The following is a 21,377-nucleotide window of genomic DNA, read 5'->3' on the forward strand; positions in this document are numbered from 1 at the left end:
CATTTGCATGTTCAGTGTCGGTAATTCAAAACCTGGTTTCCAAAACAGTATTTTCCATACAAAATGCAAAAGCATATTATTGCAAGAATTATACTCAAGTGTATTAAAACATATAGTAAAATCATATAAATATGTATTTATAAATGGTTTTTTTTCCTTAGTGTATTTTCAGAAGATGTACCGTCTTCTAAAAATAACTAGTTGGCAGCACAAGTGAGTACACGTCACAGTCACCATGTCCAAATTGTGACCACAGTGTTAATATTTAGTGTGAGCACCATTGTAATGTATCATAACTTAATCCTATCGGGAGATGATTTCACCAGAACTGCTTTGGTTGTTTTTGGAATACACCTCCACTCCTCTACGATGACATCATGGAGCTGGTGGACGTTTGGGCATCTTGCACTCGTCTTGTGGTTAGTACATCATTAGTGGTATTCACTTGAGTTGCCAGACTGTTGAGTAATTTTCAATTTATAGTGAATATTTACTATAGTAAATCCAATCCATAATGCTCTAAAGTACAAAACCCAAAACCAGTGAAGTTGGCACGTTGTGTAAATCGTAAATAAAATCATAATACAATGATTTGCAAATCCTTTTCAACCTATATTCAATTGAATAGACTGCAAAGACAAGATACTTAACGTTCAAACTGGAAAACGTTGTTATTTTTTGCAAATTCTAGCTCATTTGGAATTTGATGCATGCAACATGTTTCAAAAAGCTGGCAAAAGTGATAAAAAAAGACTGAGAAAGTTGAGGAATGCTCATCAAACACTTATTTGGAACATCCCACAGGTGAACAGGCTAATTGGGAACAAGTGGGTGCCATAATTGGGTATAAAAGTAGATTCCATGAAATGTCATTCACAAACAAGGATGGGGCGAGGGTCACCACTTAGTGAACAGATGCGTGAGCAAATTGTCGAACAGTTTAGGAACAAGATTTCTCAACGAGCTATTGCAAGGAATTTAGGGATTTCACCATCTACGATCCGTAATATCATCAAAAGGTTCAGAGATTTTGGAGAAATCCCTGCACGTAAGCAATGATATTACGGACCTCCGTTTCCTCAGGCGGTACTGCATCAAAAAGCGACATCAGTGTGTAAAGGATATCACCACATAGGCTCAGGAACACTTCAGAAAACCACTGTCAGTAACTACAGTTGGTCGCTACATCTGTAAGTGCAAGTTAAAACTCTACTGTGCAAAGCAAAAGCCATTTATCAACAACACCCAGAAACGCCGCTGGTTTCGCTGGGCCCGAGCTCATCTTAGGAGGACTGATGCAAAGTGGAAATGTGTTCTGTGGTCATCCGGATTGTTATAGGCGCAAAGTTGAAAAGCCAGCATCTGTGATGGTATGGGGGTGTATTAGTGCCCAAGGCATGGGCACTAATACAATGCTGAAAGGTACATACAGGTTTTGGAGCAACAGATGTTGCCATCCAAGCTACGTTATCATGGACGCCCCTGCTTATTTCAGCAAGACAATGCCAAGTCACGTGTTACATCAACGTGGCTTCATAGTAAAAGAGTGCGGGTACTAGACTGGCCTGCCTGTAGTCCAAACCTGTCTCCCATTGAAAATGTGTGGAGCAATATGAAGCCTAAAATACCACAACAGACTGTTGAACAACTTAAGCTGTACATCAAGCAAGAATGGGAAAGAATTCCACCAAGAAAGCTTCAAAAATTGGTCTCCTCACTTCCCAAACGTTTACTGAGTGTTGTTAAAAGGAAAGGCCATGTAACACAGCGGTAAAAATGCCCCTGTGCCAACTTGTTTGCAATGTGTTGCTGCCTTTAAATTCTAAGTTAATGATTACTTGCAAACAAAAATAAAGTTTCTGAGTTTGAACATTAAATATCTTGTCTTTGCAGTCTATTCAATTGAATATAAGTTGAAAAGGATTTGCAAATCATTGTATTCTGTTTTTATTTACAATTTAAGAAAACGTACCAACTTCACTGGTTTTGGGTTCTGCATATACAAGTTTTTAATACAGTAGTGTCCCTTGAAAATTCCTGGAAATACAATTCTGAAATGTGAGGGGTGTACTCATTTTGTGAGATACTCTAAATTAAAAAAAACATTACTTGAACTTACCGGTAATTTGCAACAAATAAGACTTATGTTTAAATGTTCATTTATTTTGTTTATATAATTCAAATTACTTTGAAATCATAATAAACATAAATTCCTTGATTTATGGATGTAAAGAATAATACATTGTACAAAGAACAAAACAAAAGATGCCTAACCTCATACACCTTTATTGCAAAACAATTATGTTTGTATGAATTGGTGCCGAAAATTCTGTTACTGTTTTCTGGCTCTGATATATGTATGTACAGTAATACTGTATACAGCTAACATGCTGGAAACAATTTAGGAAAAGAAAGTAGATACCAATATAATCCCAATTCAGCATTTGCGACCCCGCAATGACAAAATCTTAGTTGGTGGAATAAATAATATTTTTGTTTTCTTAAAAAATTGGCAGATTTTTTTTCAGCAGAAAACATCTCATCCATCCTTCATCGGTGATGATTGAAAAATATATAATAATAAATTGTAAAATATGTATTTACATCATAAAGTACGTACATACAGTGTAATGACATGGTGTCCGTGTAAGTTGCTGTGTGTGTGTCACTCTAGTAACAATAATTTATTCAGTGACAGTCAGTCTTTCTTCAAATCTGGCGTCAAAACTTGTAGCGATGCAGCCACCTTCACACACTGCAAAAACTGAAATCTAAGTAAGATTAAATATCTCAAATAAGGGTGATATTTGCTTATTTTCTGTCAGATAAGATAATTCTTCTTTCTAAGCAGATTTTACGTTAGAGTCTTTTACTTGTTTTAAGGGTTTTGGTCCTTAATTATCTCAGTAAGATATTACAGCTTGTTGCTGAGATTTTATGACCTATATTGAGTAAAACATGCTTGAAACTAGAATATCAACTGTTGCAAAGCTGTGTCATCAACACTCACAAGTATAAAACTACCTTTTTAAAGTAATAATTTCTTATTTCAAGCATGAAAAAAAAATCATGACTTTGATACAATTGTGTCTCATAATTAAAACAGATGACAGCCAAATGGACTTTGCTGTTTTATTTTCAATGAAACAATAGAAAATATGTTCTCATATAGTAGTTCAGTTGTTATTAGTGAGAATATACTTTTTTAAGGTATTTTGGGTTCATTGAGGTTAGCTAATTTTACTTGTTTTGGAAAGTCTTGACAAGCCAAAAGTTCTTGTTCTATTGGCAGATAATTTTGCTTAGTCCAAATAAAATACCCATAATTCTTTTTTTTTTTTTTTCTTGTTTTTGAACACTGACTTTTTGCAGTGCAGCCGCAGATTTCCGGCTGAAAAATTAGACTTTCTCCTGTTCCAGCATTTATTAGGTACCGTCACTGTACATTTTATTATTAAAAATGCATTCAAAATGTATCTGAGGCATATTTAGGGCCTAAACCTGGAGTGTGCATTTAGCATTTAGCTTAATTTTAACCGGCAATGGAAGAGATAGGGTTCTGGAGGTGAATTTAATGGAATTATTATAACAGTCACTTGAATTGCTAATGTTGATTCGAAATTGGGAGAAAAACATCAACATCAAGTTGATGGGTATATAAATTACAGGTGAATTTTTGCTTTGTGAACAACTGAGATTTACTCTAATGCAGTGGTTCTTAACCTGGGTTCGATCGAACCCTAGGGGTTCGGTGAGTCGGGCTCAGGGGTTCGGCGGAGGTCTGTCATGATCTGTGGTCCGGATCATGTTTTGTTTAGTTATGTTTGGTTAGTTTTGGACTCCTTTTGTTGTTACTCGTGCACCTGTGAGTTTGTTTCGTCACCATGGTTACTTGATTTTCACCTGCCTTGCACTCGCACCTGTTGCTCATCAGAGACTCTATTTAAGCCTACCTTTGTTTGTCACTCATTCTGCCTTCGTTGTATTTGCTCCATGCAAATTGTCACATAAGTTTTGGAGTTCCCTGTCTTTTGCCTGTGCTAAATTTAGCCTTAGCTTCCCGTGCGTTCGGCACGCTTTTCTTTTGCTTGTTTTCTGTTTTTTGTTAAGAAATAAATCACTTCCTACCTTTTACGCTGTCGTCCGGAGCCGTTCTTGCGTTGGAAGAACAACCCCGCAGCAAGCTGCGACCCCCATGTGACAAGGTCAAGACACACCCGACTCATCGTGTAATTAAAAACTTTTCCCTATCGGCGTTTTACGGATACGGCAACAGCGGAAGTCACACTGATTTGCAGGTGTGTAATTTGTTGTGAGTTTATGCACTGTGTTGGTTTTGTTCTTTGAACAAGGTGATGTTCATGCACGGTTCATTTTGTGCACCAGTAATAAAACATGGTAACACTTTAGTATGGGGAACATATTCACCATTAAGTAGTTGCTTATTAACATGCAAATTAGTAACATATTGGCTCTTAACTAGTCATTATTAAGTACTTATTAATGCCTTATTCGGCGTGGCCTTATTATAACCCTAACCCTCTAACCCTAACCAAATAACTCTAAATTAAGTCTTTGTTACTTAGATGTTCCCCATACTAAAGTGTTACCAAAAACATATAACTTTGTCTTGAATTTGAAAAAAAAACATTTTATTTTTCACTAAAGAAGGGTTCGGTGAATGCGCATATGAAACTGGTGGGGTTCGGTACCTCCAACAAGGTTAAGAACCACTGCTCTAATGTATTCCTAAAAAATGTTTAAATAAAAAGTTTACATTGTCAAAATGTGGAAAATAATGATTTTAGTACAAAAGTATTGTAACACAAAGGAACCACAAACATATAAACATTCACCTCAGCTCTTTCCTTCATTAAAGCCTTGACCACACAATAAGTTATTATTAACACTGTTGGGACACGTGCTGAATGTGGCTTGGCATTGTCTTGCTGAAATAAGCAGGGGCGTCCATGAAGAAGACGGCGCTTAGATTGCACCATATGTTGTTCCAAAACCTGTATGTGCCTTTCAGCATTAATGGTGCCTTCACAGATGTGTAAGTTACCCATGCCTTGGGAACTAATGCACCCCCATACCATCACAGATGCTGGCTTTTGAACTTTGCGGTGATAACAGTCTGGATGGTTCGGTTAGAGATGTAGCGACGGACTGTATTTAGTGACAGTGGTTTTCTGAAGTGTTCCTGAGCTCATGTGGTGATATCCTTTAGAGATTGATGTCGGTTTTTGATACAGTGCTGTCTGAGGGATCGAAGGTCACGGTCATTCAATGTTGGTTTCCGGCCATGCCGCTTACGTGGAGTGATTTCTCCAGATTCTCTGAACCTTTTGATGATATTATGGACCGTAGATGTTGAAATCCCTAAATTTCTTGCAATTACACTTTGAGAAACGTTGTTCTTAAACTGTTTGACTATTTGCTTACGCAGTTGTGGACAGAGGGGTGTACCTCGCCCCATCCTTTTTTGTGAAAGACTGAGCATTTTTTGGGAAGCTGTTTTTATACCCAATCATGGCACCCACCTGTTCCCAATTAGCCTGCACACCTGTGGGATGTTCCAAATAAGTGTTTGATGAGCATTCCTCAACTTTATCAGTATTTATTGCCACCTTTCCCAACTTATTTGTCACGTGTTGCTGGCATCAAATTCTAAAGTTAATGATTTGCAAAAAAAAAAAGTTTATCAATTTGAACATCAAATATGTTGTGTTTGTAGCATATTCAACTGAATATGGGTTGAAAATGATTTGCAAATCATTGTATTCCGTTTATATTTACATCCAACACAATTTCCCAACTCATATGGAAACGGGGTTTGTAAGAGGACCTGGTAGTCATTTGGCGCCACAGTCACCACAACTTCACCACATCCTTGGTGGGTTGCATCAACACAACATTTACGTCTGTTATAACATTGGAAAGTTGTACCATCCAATTCTCGTATTATTGACTGATGTGCCAAGCTTGGTAGTCAGGCAAACACACTAGGTTATTATAATGCGTCTTGCCAACATCTATTTGTGCCTGGGATTATTCATTTACAAACACTGCAAGGCTGATAGAGTGTCTTTTAAGTGGGAAATTGGGAGAAAAACATCAACATCAAGTTGATGGGTATATAAATTACAGGTGAATTTTTGCTTTGTGAACAACTGAGATTTACTCTAATGCAGTGGTTCTTAACCTGGGTTCGATCGAACCCTAGGGGTTCGGTGAGTCGGGCTCAGGGGTTCGGCGGAGGTCTGTCATGATCTGTGGTCCGGATCATGTTTTGTTTAGTTATGTTTGGTTAGTTTTGGACTCCTTTTGTTGTTACTCGTGCACCTGTGAGTTTGTTTCGTCACCATGGTTACTTGATTTTCACCTGCCTTGCACTCGCACCTGTTGCTCATCAGAGACTCTATTTAAGCCTACCTTTGTTTGTCACTCATTCTGCCTTCGTTGTATTTGCTCCATGCAAATTGTCACATAAGTTTTGGAGTTCCCTGTCTTTTGCCTGTGCTAAATTTAGCCTTAGCTTCCCGTGCGTTCGGCACGCTTTTCTTTTGCTTGTTTTCTGTTTTTTGTTAAGAAATAAATCACTTCCTACCTTTTACGCTGTCGTCCGGAGCCGTTCTTGCGTTGGAAGAACAACCCCGCAGCAAGCTGCGACCCCCATGTGACAAGGTCAAGACACACCCGACTCATCGTGTAATTAAAAACTTTTCCCTATCGGCGTTTTACGGATACGGCAACAGCGGAAGTCACACTGATTTGCAGGTGTGTAATTTGTTGTGAGTTTATGCACTGTGTTGGTTTTGTTCTTTGAACAAGGTGATGTTCATGCACGGTTCATTTTGTGCACCAGTAATAAAACATGGTAACACTTTAGTATGGGGAACATATTCACCATTAAGTAGTTGCTTATTAACATGCAAATTAGTAACATATTGGCTCTTAACTAGTCATTATTAAGTACTTATTAATGCCTTATTCGGCGTGGCCTTATTATAACCCTAACCCTCTAACCCTAACCAAATAACTCTAAATTAAGTCTTTGTTACTTAGATGTTCCCCATACTAAAGTGTTACCAAAAACATATAACTTTGTCTTGAATTTGAAAAAAAAACATTTTATTTTTCACTAAAGAAGGGTTCGGTGAATGCGCATATGAAACTGGTGGGGTTCGGTACCTCCAACAAGGTTAAGAACCACTGCTCTAATGTATTCCTAAAAAATGTTTAAATAAAAAGTTTACATTGTCAAAATGTGGAAAATAATGATTTTAGTACAAAAGTATTGTAACACAAAGGAACCACAAACATATAAACATTCACCTCAGCTCTTTCCTTCATTAAAGCCTTGACCACACAATAAGTTATTATTAACACTGTTGGGAACTGCCACAAAAGCACCTAAAAATGCCACATTTATTTCCATGACAAATGCCTTCAAGCAGAAGCTGGACCTTAGTTCAAAGACTTTGATAACGCTAACGGAATAATAGGTCCATCGCAGAATGCTGAGCCAGCAGAAACAAGACCACAGCATCGCACACCGCCCTCAGCTTCCAACCACATAATGAAAACAAGCCACACTTAGCCTCGGCCTTATGAATAAAAAGGTTTTCATATGTTCTCCGAACCCTTTACAAGTAGACGTGTTTTAGTTTCTACCAGCTGGTCTTATGTCCCCCAGCATGAGTAATGGAGGAGGTTCATATGTAATGATTGGAGAGTGGTGCTTGCAGCTTAACCCCAAGAATGCGGAGATTGGCAGAATGTACAGTAAGTAAAACAAAAATTAAAACCAAAAAGGGCAAATGAAGTTAGTACGTGCACTAATTAAACAGGAGAAGCACTATGAGAGAATGCACAGCTAGGAAGTGCACAAAACAGAGGAAGTGAAGTGAATTACATTTATATAGCGCTTTTTCTCAAGTGACTCAAAGCGCTTTACATTGTGAAACCCAATATCTAAGTTACATTTAAACCAGTGTGGGTGGCACTGGGAGCAGGTGGGTAAAGTGTCTTGCCCAAGGACACAACGGCAGTGACTAGGATGGCGGAAGCGGGGATCGAACCTGCAACCATCAAGTTGCTGGCACGGCCGCTCTACCAACCAAGCTATACCGAGGAATGATCCATCCCCGACAGACAGGCAGGGCCGGCATACAAAGGAGCCTGATTGGCAACCAGGAACAGGTGTGGGAGCCAGCACTCAAGAGCAGACAGGCAAAGTGAAACAACAAATTAACAGCACTGGACATAAACAAACACACACGGAAAAATCAACACAAGTCCACAACTGTCATGAAGATCATGACAGCAAAGACATATCTCAAGACTTGTTTTGTTAAAAAATCAAAGTCCGCTGCCAGAACCAGCTATGTTCTGACTAGGGTTGTACGGTGTATCGGTATTAGTATAGTACCGCGATACTAATAAATCATATTCGGTACTATACCGCATCTAAAAAGTACCGGTCCCACACCCGTCGTCATGCAGACGAGCATGTTTGCGGCGAGCATGTTCGGCAGCGTACAATCACAGAGTACTTACAAGCAGACACAGTGTGTAGACAGAAAAGGGAGAACGAGCAAATTTTGGCTTAATAACTAAAGATAAAGGTGAGGTTATAACACTGAAACGCCCTCAGGAAGAGGTGCTTTAATAGATGGCTAGCTAGCTAGCGGCTAATGTCTATCCACAGTCTGCAGTGTTGTAACTACTTCTGAATCACTGATCCTTGTCTCCATGGTGTCAAACATAGTACATTTAATTTAGGCTTCATCCCTGTAGGGCAGGGGTGCTCATTACGTCGATCGCGATCTACCGGTCGATCTCGATCTACCGGTCGATCTCGGAGGGTGTGTCAGTCGATCACCAGCCAGGCATTAAAAAAATAGTCCTAAAAATGAGCGATCATAAATCTTCACTATGACGTCACTTTCGTCACTTAATTGACATTCACGGCACCCGAGGGTCTTCTGAGATGACGCTGGCTGCTGCCAGCTCATTAAAATTACCGACTGGAAGGCGAGAAACACTTTATTTCAACAGACTCTGGCGCCGTACCTGTCGTCAAAACTCCAAAGACCGACTGCACAGTTGCACAATAAAAGCTCTGCTTCATCCTGCCTGCGCTACCAAAATAAGAGTCTCAGAAAGCTGGCGTGCACAAGTTAGCAAGCTACGGAGTTTGCCGACAATGTATTTCTTGTAAAGTGTATACAAAGGAGTACGGAAGCTGGATAAATAAGATGCCAAAAACCAACCACTTTCATGTGGTATTGGACAGAAAGGAGGACTTTTTTTCTCCTCCATTCGAAAATGCGGACGTTATCATCACCACTGTCTGATTGCAATCAATGCAAGTCATCACAATCAGGTAATACACCAACTTATATTCTTGTCTTCATGAAAGAAAGGAATCTATATGTGTTAAACATGCTTGTATTATCTTTAACCACCTTTAACTTGTTAACAATATTAACTATATGTGTTAAACATGCTTGTATTATCTTTAACCACCTTTAAGTTGTTAACAATATTAACTATATGTGTTAAACATGCTTGTATTATTTTTAACCACCTTTAAGTTGTTAACAATATTAACTATATGTGTTAAACATGCTTGTATTATCTTTAACCACCTTTAAGTTGTTAACAATATTAACTATTTGTGTTAAACATGCTTGTATTACTTTTAACCACCTTTAACTTGTTAACAATATTAACTATATGTGTTAAACATACTTGCATTATCTTTAAACACCTTTAACTTGTTAACAATATTAACTATATGTATTAAACATACTTGTATTATCATTAAACACCTTTAATGTATTAACAATATTAACTATATGTGTTAAACATGCTTGCATTATCATTAAACATCTTTAACTTGTTAACAAAAAGAGATATTTCATAAATAAGTAAATATAAATTATATATATGAATGAGGTAGATCCCCACGACTTGATCAATTGAAAAGTAGCTCGCCTGCAGAAAAAGTGTGAGCACCCCTGCTGTAGGGTTATAGAGTGTTAGCTATACATGCATCACTACCCACCACAGCATACTGGAGTCATACCATAGGATGTGTTATAAATGGTCTATAAATGACAAAGTCAAGACAAGATTTCTCTATGTCCAACCATTAACTATCAAGAACAATCATCTTGACTTTGAACACTCTACACACAAGTGAATGAAGTCCATACCTACTTAACAGCTTAACAACATGTCACATTAAGGGTGGCTGTATGAACAACGCCAACACTGTCATAAACATATGCCATTCAGTGAAACTACACTAAACAACAATGACAAACACATTTTGGGAGATTATTTGCACCGCAACACAACATAAACACTACAGAACAAATTCCCAGAATTCCCTGCAGCACCAACTCTTCCGAGACGCCATAATAGAAACAAACGCCATTGGTGGATCTACATCTAACATTCACAGTAATGATACCAAGTACAGGAGCGTATCTAGTCGATACTACTTTGATTACATCGATATTTTTAGCATCACAAAATCTTATTTTTTTAATTATTTATATTATGTTTATAAACTCAGGAAATATGTCCCTGGACACATGAGGACTTTGAATATGACCAATGTATGATCCTGTAACTACTTGGTATCAGATTGATACCCAAATTTGTGGTGTCATCCAAAACTAATGTAAAGGATCTAACAACAGAAGAATAAGTCATTATTACATTTCAACAGAAGTGTAGATAGAACATCTTAAAAGAGAAAATGAGCAGATATTAACAGTAAATGAACAAGTAGATTAATAATTCATTCTCTACCACTTGTCCTTAATAATGTTGACAAAAGAATAGAATGATAAATGACACAATATGTTACTGCATATGTCAGCAGCTAAATTAGGAGCCTTTGTTTGTTTACTTACTACTAAAAGACAAGCTGTCTTGTTTGTTCACTATTTTATTTAGGGACAAACTTGCAATAAGAAACATATGTTTAATGTACTCCATGATTTTTTGTTAAAATAAAGCCAATAATTAAATTTTTTGTGGTCCCCTTTATTTAGAAAAGTACCGAAAAGTACCGAAATACATTTTGGTATCGGGACAACCCTAGTTCTGACTATTTATTGATAGAAACACAACACAAATGTAGAACTGGTACTGGCAGAACTGAAAAACTTCCACTAAAGGCCTTTGAGATAATGTGAGTTATATACTATCACAGTCACGTGTAGCTGTTACTTGTTGTAGGATTACATCAAGAAAGTGCAGTCAAAAAGTATTTTAAATACAAATATGGGAAGCTCAGGAATAGAAATCCAAAATAAAGGTCTTAAACAGGAAATTACGTCCAGAACGGATTCCAGACATTCCCAGTTCGAAGTCACACCAGGTGTGAAAGTGCAGATTAGCGGAGGGTCGGCAAGGAGGAGAGGAGAAGGATAAGTGCAGACCATAGGAAAGGTATGGCTCAAGCGCCTCAGCAGCAGGTGTCCAGCCTGTACTGCCCAGAGGAGCAGCTCCAGCCATTCCGCCGGCACAGGATTGGGCCCAGCTGAAACAGAAAAGATGGATTGCTGGGCCTTCCCTGCAGCAACAGGAAGGAGCTGTGTGTCCCAAGTCGCACAGCTGCCAGGCATAGCCCGCCCTTTCAAGGACTGATTCAAGAAGTCCCTGTCAAGAACTGGCAAGGGAAAGAAGGTCTGGTAAAAGTCAAGACGAGTCAGCTTCAACTGGCAAGGTGAAGCCAATGCCAGGAATGGGTGGACCAAGGCTTGGAGAAGGGTCAAATCTCTATTCCGCTAGCACCACCCAACCAGAACCAGCAGTGACCTGCCGTAGAGCACAAATAGGAGGCAACTGGACCTAGGACTAGTATGGGACCCAAGCAGGAGGACAGACTGTGACCCAGAGCATCACCAGAACCACAGGAAGGGAAACGCCGAGGCCAAAGCCCCATTTCCAAGAAGACACTCCTCAGTCCATGCAGCATTTCCCATTAAAAAAAGCCTCTCAAGATGTGGTCTCTGTGAGTAACTATTTGGCCAGATCCCTTTGTCCCATTTAGCCATTACTTGTTGTAGCATTACCTCAGGCAGGTGCAGTCAATAAAGTCTTTTAATGGCAGGAATAGGAAGCTCGCAAAGAGCGGCATGACTCACAAAAATACTAGTCCCAAAAAAAGGACTGACTCGGAAGCACAGTTAGGGTTGGGCAGACACACCGTGAAAGGTACAAACCCCTTTTCCATATGAGTTGGGAAATTGTGTTAGATGTAAATATAAATGGAATACAATGACTTGCAAATCATTTTTAACCCATATTCAGTTGAATATGCTACAAAGACAACATATTTGATGTTCAAACTGATAAACTTTTTTTTTTTTGCAAATAATCATTAACTTTAGAATTTGATGCCAGCAACACGTGACAAAGAAGTTGGGAAAGGTGGCAATAAATACTAATAAAGTTGAGGAATGCTCATCAAATACTTATTTGGAACATCCCACAGGTGAACAGGCAAATTGGGAACAGGTGGGTGCCATGATTGGGTATAAAAGTAGATTCCATGAAATGCTCAGTCATTCACAAACAAGGATGGGGCGAGGGTCACCACTTTGTCAACAAATGCATGAGCAAATTGTTGAACAGTTTAAGAAAAACCTTTCTCAACCAGCTATTGCAAGGAATTTAGGGATTTCACCATCTACGGTCCGTAATATCATCAAAGGGTTCAGAGAATCTGGAGAAATCACTGCACGTAAGCAGCTAAGCCCGTGACCTTCGATCCCTCAGGCTGTACGGCATCAACAAGCGACATCAGTGTGTAAAGGATATCACCACATGGGCTCAGGAACACTTCAGAAACCCACTGTCAGTAACTACAGTTGGTCGCTACATCTGTAAGTGCAAGTTAAAACTCTCCTATGCAAGGCGAAAACCGTTTATCAACAACACCCAGAAACGCCGTCGGCTTCGCTGGGCCTGAGCTCATCTAAGATGGACTGATACAAAGTGGAAAAGTGTTCTGTGGTCTGACGAGTCCACATTTCAAATTGTTTTTGGAAACTGTGGACGTCGTGTCCTCCGGACCAAAGAGGAAAAGAACCATCTGGATTGTTATAGGCGCAAAGTTGAAAAGCCAGCATCTGTGATGGTATGGGGGTGTATTAGTGCCCAAGACATGGGTAACTTACACATCTGTGAAGGCGCCATTAATGCTGAAAGGTACATACAGGTTTTGGAGCAACTTATGTTGCCATCCAAGCAACGTTACCATGGACACCCTGCTTGTTTCAGCAAGACAATGCCAAGCCACGTGTTACATCAACGTGGCTTCAAAGTAAAAGAGTGCGGGTACTATTCTGGCCTGCCTGTAGTCCAGACCTGTCTCCCATTGAAAATGTGTGGCGCATTATGAAGCCTAAAATACCACAACGGAGACCCCCGGACTGTTGAACAACTTAAGCTGTACATCAAGCAAGAATGGGAAAGAATTCCACCTGAGAAGCTCAAAAAATGTGTCTCCTCAGTTCCCAAACGTTTACTGAGTGTTGTTAAAAGGAAAGGCCATGTAACACAGTGGTGAACATGCCCTTTCCCAACTACTTTGGCATGGGTTGCAGCCATGAAATTCTAAGTTAATTATTATTTGCAAAAAAAAAATAAAGTTTATGAGTTTGAACATCAAATATCTTGTCTTTGTAGTGCATTCAATTGAATATGGGTTGAAAAGGATTTGCAAATCATTGTATTCCGTTTATATTTACATCTAACACAATTTCCCAACTCATGGAAACGGGATTTGTATTATATATATATATATATATATATATATATAAATGATCAATAGCTGCAGCATTAACCTTACTTAAAGCTAAACCTTAACCTGCACAGTGGCCTTGTGGTTAGAGTGTCCGCCCTGAGATCGGTAGGTCGTGAGTTCAAACCCCGGCCGAGTCATACCAAAGACTATAAAAATGGGACCCATTACCTCCCTACTTGGCACTCAGCATCAAGGGTTGGAATTGGGTGTTAAATCACCAAAAATGATTCCCGAGCGTGACCACAGCTGCTGCTCACTGCTCCCCTCACCTCCCAGGAGGTGGAACAAGAGGATGGGTCAATTGCAGAGGGTAATTTCACCACACTTAGTGTGTGTGTGACTATCAGTGGTACTTTAACTTTTAACTAGCAGTCTATACAACAAACCTTAATATTGTTACCTTTAGCTGAAAAGCACTCAAGCGAGAGGCTGTAATTCCCTCTAAAAAAAATTACTATATTCTCTCCTCCCTCCATTGCTTACTGCTATAGAATGTATTAGACGTGACTTGCCGCTTGTTGAATATGTGACTTGTAGCATGCATGCTGTCACTCCCCAAGACACGTGAAGAAAATAACTACCGGTATATATATTTTTTACGACATAAAATTACAGAAAATAGTAACGCACAGTGACTTAAAAGTTTTAATCTGATTACTGGTTCAAATTAGGCGTAAGGTTACTTGTTACTGAAAAAAGTGTTCATATTACCAGCATCACTGGTGCCAACACAGGAAAAAGAATTACAAAATTAAAGCTGCAAGCAGCGATGGACGGGACCGACTTTGAGGGCTCATAAAATCCAAACCGGAGCAGTAATTAAAACTCTTTCATCAACTTTTAATCAGAAGGGTTCAATCTCTCTCCTGTGCTAATTTGAAGCCGACACGACAAACGCGCTCAGAGGAGATAATGTTTGAAAAAAGGTGACTGTTTTTACACAACTTTTGTTTTGAAGGGGGAATTGCAAAGTTCCTGTTGATTTTTGTTGGGGGTTGTCAGTATGAAATATAGGTCTCAGTGAGACTTACATAGAGGTTTTTGTTTCATGTCTCTACGACATTCCTACTGGGAGTTAAAGTCAGTTTTGTCGTGTTTTCTTCCTAGGGGGCGCTAGAGCGCAATTTTGACTTTTGGGGTTTGGTTTTTTGATTAGATCGCAATCTTTGCCAGTCCTGATGTGTGTGTGTCCAATTTGGTGAGTTTTGAAGCATGTTAAGGGGGTCAAATTACAGCTCAAAGAAGCGCCGGTATAATAATAAAATGCTAGAAATACAATAGGGTCCTCTGTCCCAAAGGGACTCGGTCCCTAATAAGAGTCTCAAATAATTGGAAACACAATATTGGAAACACAAAAAATAATTGCTAGACATCCAACCTCACATATAAAAAATACACAAGCCGGTGATCAGGGGCAGGCATCTTAACAAATTTGGAAGGACGGAAGTTTTTATTATGCCTTTCTACCTTAAAAGTTGCTTTACAAGTAGGCTAGCTTGCTTTTTTTTCACCGGAGAGGAAGATAACAACACTCTCCCCGCGAATCAACTGTCAAAATGGGAAGCAACATACCGATGTCCAATGTATGAAGTACTGTATACACTAGACATGCCACCTTTCGATAAGGTTCAAATTGCGTTGCTGACCAAAATTGAGTAACCCTTTACTGCTCAGCGACCTAACACTTTCCATCCATTTTTCTACCGCTTGTCCCTCTCGGGTGTGGGGAAGGGGGCTGGAGCCTATCCCAGCTGCACTCGAGCGGAAGTCAGGGTACACCCTGGACAAGTCGACACCTCATACCAGGGCCAACACAGATACACAACATTCACACTCACATTCACACACTAGGGCCAATTTAGTGTTGCCAATCAACCTATCCCCAGGTGCATGTCTTTGGAAGGGGGAGGAAGCCGGAGTACACGGAGGGAACGCACGCAGAAGACCCCCGAGCCCAAGAATCGAACTCGCTGTGAGGCACGAGCACTAACTACTGGTCAACCGGGCTGCCTCCGCATGCATTTGTGTGACCATTCTTAGTTGTGTAATGTCTGCATTAAAAATACAGCACTGAGTACCGTATTTTTCGGACTATAAGTCGCAGTTTTTTTCATAGTTTGGCGACTTATACATGTTTTTTTCTTTTTTTATTATGCATTTTCGGCAGGTGCGACTTATACTCCGGTGCGACTTATACTCCAAAAAATATGGTATCTCCCTCAAAAAAATTAAACTTTTTTTGAAGCCTGTTAAAAAAGTATCTGTCTTTGACAAGCAGCAACATGGTCAAAGCTGCTGACAGCACCTTACTCACCCGAGTGCCTCTTGCTCCTTGAGGACCAGGTAAACCAGGGGGACCAGGAAGACCCTAGATCAGAATGAAGAAGGGGGGGGGAAGAAATGAGTTAGAGTACGATAATGGCAAGCATTAACATGTAGTTCACTGTCACAGCCTCCAAAGTGATGAGTATGTGCAATATTTATGTGCAATGTGTATGAGTCATGACGCTCGAAGACGGATGCCAAGTGTGTCAGCTAAAAGTGCTTTTAAGAGAAGCTATAAGAAACAAAGTCAGGTTACATTCTGGAGAGGAGACAACGATCAACTATCTCAAATTAACATAAATATGTATGATGGAAAAATCCCTCAATGACAACATAATGGACATTGATAGAAAAACAGAACCACAATAAAGTATTTTGAAAATTGTACTAACACTTGGAACTGTTTTCTACAAAGCAAAAGAGTTATAAATTACTATTAACTCTTGTGTAATGTTCATATTGTTGTTACTCAGCCAGCGTTTGTGGGTCTGATGGACCCGTTGCATTTTGTGGCTTTTAATGCCTCACAATCAAACACTTTTATGTTAAAATATTGAACAGGTGTTTATTGGGATAAGGTAAACATCTGTTCAGTATTTTAACATAAAAGTGTTTGATTGTGAGGCATTGAAAGCCACAAAATGCAACGGGTCCATCAGACCCACAAACGCTGGCTGAGTAACAACAATGTGAACGTTGCACGGAAAATTTCTCTGCCAGTTTCTGCATCCCACAGGGATTCTTCTTTTGTATTTCTGCACCTGCGGTTCCCACACAAGGTTGCAACATTGTTTGTCAACACTGTCTGCTCTCATTTTGTCGCACATTTGACCCTCTGATATTCTGTGTACCTACACTCTGTCCTCCCCCTGTCTAGGCCTGTGTGTGTGTGTGTGTGTGTGTGTGTGTGTGTGTGTGTGTGTGTGTGTGTGTGTGTGTGTGTGTGTGTGTGTGTGTGTGTGTGTGGTACACAGAACATCAATTTCCACACTTCTATTAGCCCCGGGTCCAGTGGACCCGAACATCTTATATGTAATAGAAATGTGTAGGGGGGTGTATGGTGTGTTAAATATGTATTCTGATATATATTCTTCACAGAAAATGAGCCAAAGTCATTGAGTCTCAGTTTGAAAAATGTATTAATTGTATCATTTTTCTTTTAATAAAAACCTAAAACGGGTCCCACAGACCCGAACACCACACAAGGGTTAAAAAAAATACATGACGCAGATCTTGAATTGACTTATACAACTTTCACTTTAAACAAATTATTGCACGTTTATAAACGTTCCAAATAGAGATAATTAAAGTTGAATACATTTGAAGGCATGTGTTGCTAATAAACGAGACCTGCCATAATGTTTCCATTATAAGAAAGTGTGTGACAGCAGACTAAAAATGTGTGTGGGTTTCCTCTGGAGCATCCTTATCCTTCATCAGAGCGATAGACCCAAAGAGAGGGGGAGTTGCACAAAGCTGCTCTTTTAGAGTCCCACATGCGGACACAAGGAAAACTGATTCAACAAAAAAAACCTACAAAACCTAAATAAATGAACATACCAAATAATATTTATGTGTCATAAACCTTTTAGAGTTGCTATGTGAGCTGTGACAGGAATCAACAAATTGTAAAAGCAACGTTCCTCCAACCATTATTTATTTATTTTTTTAAACAATTATCCTTTGCTCTCTGTATCACGTACGAAGGAGCGCCTATGAAATCACATGTCTTTACTAGACGTGCGAGTGCTGTCTCGACTTTGCGGGTTATTTTGGAATCGTTCTGCTGAATTCTATTACAAAACGAGGCGCAAGCAAGCATGTGTGCGCATGTTATTGTGTCAGTGTTTGATAACAAACACTGACACAATAACATGCTTTGTGTAATACAGCTATATCCTCCTGAGACCCAGCATGCAGTAGATATTTCTGCCAGAAATACACATTTTGAGGAAAAATAGCCCCAATTGGAGGAAAAAATCCAGTACCAATTCCCAGTACCTGGGAATCGATACCAATACTCAACAGCAGCAATGTTTGGTACTTTTGTGTTTGTTAACAGATGTTAATTGTTTGAATCTAATTTTTTATGGTAACAGTTAAAAATGAGCTTTTCTTATGTTTTCTAATTATATTTCTGAGTCTCATTTGCAAGTATTATATAGCAAACCTTCCATGCAGTTGCAATTCCTAGACACTAGATGGCAGTAGTCTATAGACTACGGCAGGGGTCGGGAACCTTTTTGGCTGAGAGAGCCCATCCATCCATCCATCCATCTTCTTCCGCTTATCCGAGGTCGGGTCGCGGGGGCAGCAGCCTAAGCAGGGAAGCCCAGACTTCCCTCTCCCCAGCCACTTCGTCCAGCTCTTCCTGGGGGACCCCGAGGCGTTCCCAGGCCAGCCGGGAGACATAGTCTTCCCAACGTGTCCTGGGTCTTCCCCGCGGCCTCCTACCGGTCGGACGTGCCCTAACCACCTCCCTAGGGAGGCGCTCGGGTGGCATCCTGACCAGATGCCCGAACCACCTCATCAGGCTCCTCTCAATGTGGAGGAGCAGCAGCTTTACTTTGAGCTCCCCCCGCATGGCAGAGCTTCTCACCCTATCTCAAAGGGAGAGCCCCGCCACCCGGCGGAGGAAACTCATTTCGGCCGCTTGTACCCGTGATCTTGTCCTTTCGGTCATAACCCAAAGCTCATGACCATAGGTGAGGATGGGAACGTAGATCGACCGGTAAATTGAGAGCTTTGCCTTCCGGCTCAGCTCCTTCTTCACCATAATGGATTGCTACAGCGTCCGCATTACTGAAGACGCCGCACCGATTCGCCTGTCGATCTCACGATCCACTCTTTCCTCACTCGTGAACAAGACTCCGAGGTACTTGAACTCCTCCACTTGGGGCAAGATCTCCTCCCCAACCCGGAGATGGCACTCCACCCTTTTCCGGGCGAGAACCATGGACTCGGACTTGGAGGTGCTGATTCTCATCCCAGTCGCTTCACACTCGGCTGAGAGAGCCATTAAAGCCAAATATTTTAAAATGTATTTCCGTGAGAGCCATATAATATTTTTTAACACCGAATACAACTAAATGTGTGCATTTTTAAGTAAGACCAACATTTTAAGAGTACAATAAGTCTCGTATTCTTTTTAATAACATTGTTATTATGAAGCTAACCAATAGTAAATAAAATACTTCTTACCATTAATGCAACTTCTTGAACAGGTGCGGTAGAAAACGGATAGATGGATTAAAATGCATGAGAATGTTTTATATTTTGAACGTTATTTTTAACACTGTGATTACCAGCGGAATTATTCATTATTTATTGTGTTAAGCCAGTGTTTTTCAACCTTTTTTGAGGCAAGGCACATTTTTTTCATTAAAAAAATACGGAGGCACACCACCAGCAGAAAAGGTTAAACAATGAAACTCCACCAAGTTGTCGTGCCTTATTTTGAGTTTGTTGTTGTTTCCTGTGTGTTGTGCTTTAGTTCATGTCTTGCGCTGTTATTTTGGTGACCCTTTCTGTTTTGTTGGTGTTATCCTGTAGCAGCTTCATGCCTTCCTTTGAGTGCTATTGCCCGCACCTGCTTTGTTTACGCAATCAAGACTCTTTAAGTTGTACGTACGCTATCCTTCTTTGTGGGGACATTGTTGATTGTCATGTCATGTACGGGATGTGCTTTGTGGACGTCGTCTTTGCTCCACACGCTGTAAGTTTTTGCTGTCGTCCAGCATTCTGTGTTTGTTGACTTTGTAGCCAGTTAAGTTTTACTTTTGTTTTACATAGCCATTCCTATGCCTCAGTGCCTTTTCCTAGCGGGACTTGCCATGTTATTTTCTGGTTTAAGCGTTACATACCTTTTTACCTGCACGCTGTCTCCCGCTGTACTCTGCATGTTGGGATCACGACAAACCATCCTCGACGCGTTTTGACTTCTACAAAGCAATGAACTACCTGCTGCCACCTACTGGTATGGAGTATTACAAGACTACCCTGCCAAGCTCTACACAGCACAGGCACTAGACAACGGCACATTATTATGATTATTGATTTGCAAAAAATATTTTTTGGACCAATTAGGTGAAGTTGCATAATTTCCCACGGCACACCAGACACTAGTGTGACGCGGCACAGTGGTTGAAAATCACTGTGTTAAGCAATGTTAGCTAAGATTTATCTGAGAGCCAGATGCAGTCATCAAAAGAGCCACATCTGGCTCGAGAGCCATAGGTTCCCTATCCCTGGACTACGGTGTGTAGCCTAACTAGGGAGTAGTCTTTGCCATGTGCCAGTCAAATCTGTGTTTATACTTCAAGTATTATACTTATTACACACTTGGGGCTTGATCTACAAATATATAAATACAACATGATAAAACAGCGTGTGCAAACTATACAATTGTGTGTACCATTAGTTGATGTATTGCACGTGATCTACTACGACTTCATGCACAATTGATATCTGCTACAGACTGCCCTATGAATGAGGCTTTTGCATGTACTACGCTACTTTCACCATGGACATACTCATTTACTGCGCATTCATGTTATCATGCTCCTCCCTGTGTTGTTTTGTTATGTTTTTAATGGTGCTGTCAAAATTAACAAGTTAACTCGTGTGATTAATCACAAAAAAATGTTGCATTAACCATATTCACATTTTGAGTAATCATGGAATTAATTTGGACCATACAAGATCTTTTACCTTGACCACTGTGATCAGATCAATGCATACATCACTACAAAAATGAGAGGAGACCCCTCAACCGGTGTGTTCGCTGGCAGATTTAATTCCAAAATACAGCCTTTAAGAACTTTAGATAAAACTGTCACCAAATATGTGTGCAAATAAATGATATGCATTCAAGTAACTTGTTTTAAAATAAAATAAAATAGCATTTGAGGCTAAATATTGCGATCTTTTCTTAAGCCAATTTCAATTATGCAAGCCCATAATCATGATTAATCCAAATTCTGAAATGTGATTAATCTGACCAAAGAAAGAGTCAATTGACAGTCCTATTTTGTAAACACGCAGCAGACATATATCACTTTTGCTGGGCTTTTTAGAGGCAGTCCTGCAGTGCGATCTACAATGGAACCCAATTTTTTAGCGTGCTGCAAGGGTGTGTTGGAATGTTCCAGATGCAGAAAAATACAAATTGCAAGAAGCGTTTCTTTCATATGTATGAACAAATGAACGTCATTAA

The 21,377-nt window shown here is 39.9% G+C and overlaps 1 protein-coding gene across 2 annotated transcripts in view; it reads right to left on the minus strand.

The window, feature by feature from the left end:
• The window catches only part of LOC133616842 (uncharacterized), a 271,957-nt gene that overhangs the window by 188,630 nt on the left and 61,950 nt on the right, over positions 1-21,377 (minus strand). For both annotated transcript variants that reach the window (XR_012050812.1, XM_061976458.2), the window contains exon 4: positions 16,152-16,205. Coding sequence is in view for 1 of the 2 variants with exons in the window: in XM_061976458.2 (XP_061832442.2) it covers positions 16,152-16,205 (54 nt within the window). In the remaining variant the exon portion in view is untranslated. The remainder of the gene's footprint in view (positions 1-16,151; positions 16,206-21,377) is intronic.

The sequence above is a fragment of the Nerophis lumbriciformis genome, linkage group LG14 (genome assembly GCF_033978685.3).
Source record: "Nerophis lumbriciformis linkage group LG14, RoL_Nlum_v2.1, whole genome shotgun sequence".
Lineage (NCBI taxonomy): Eukaryota > Metazoa > Chordata > Actinopteri > Syngnathiformes > Syngnathidae > Nerophis > Nerophis lumbriciformis.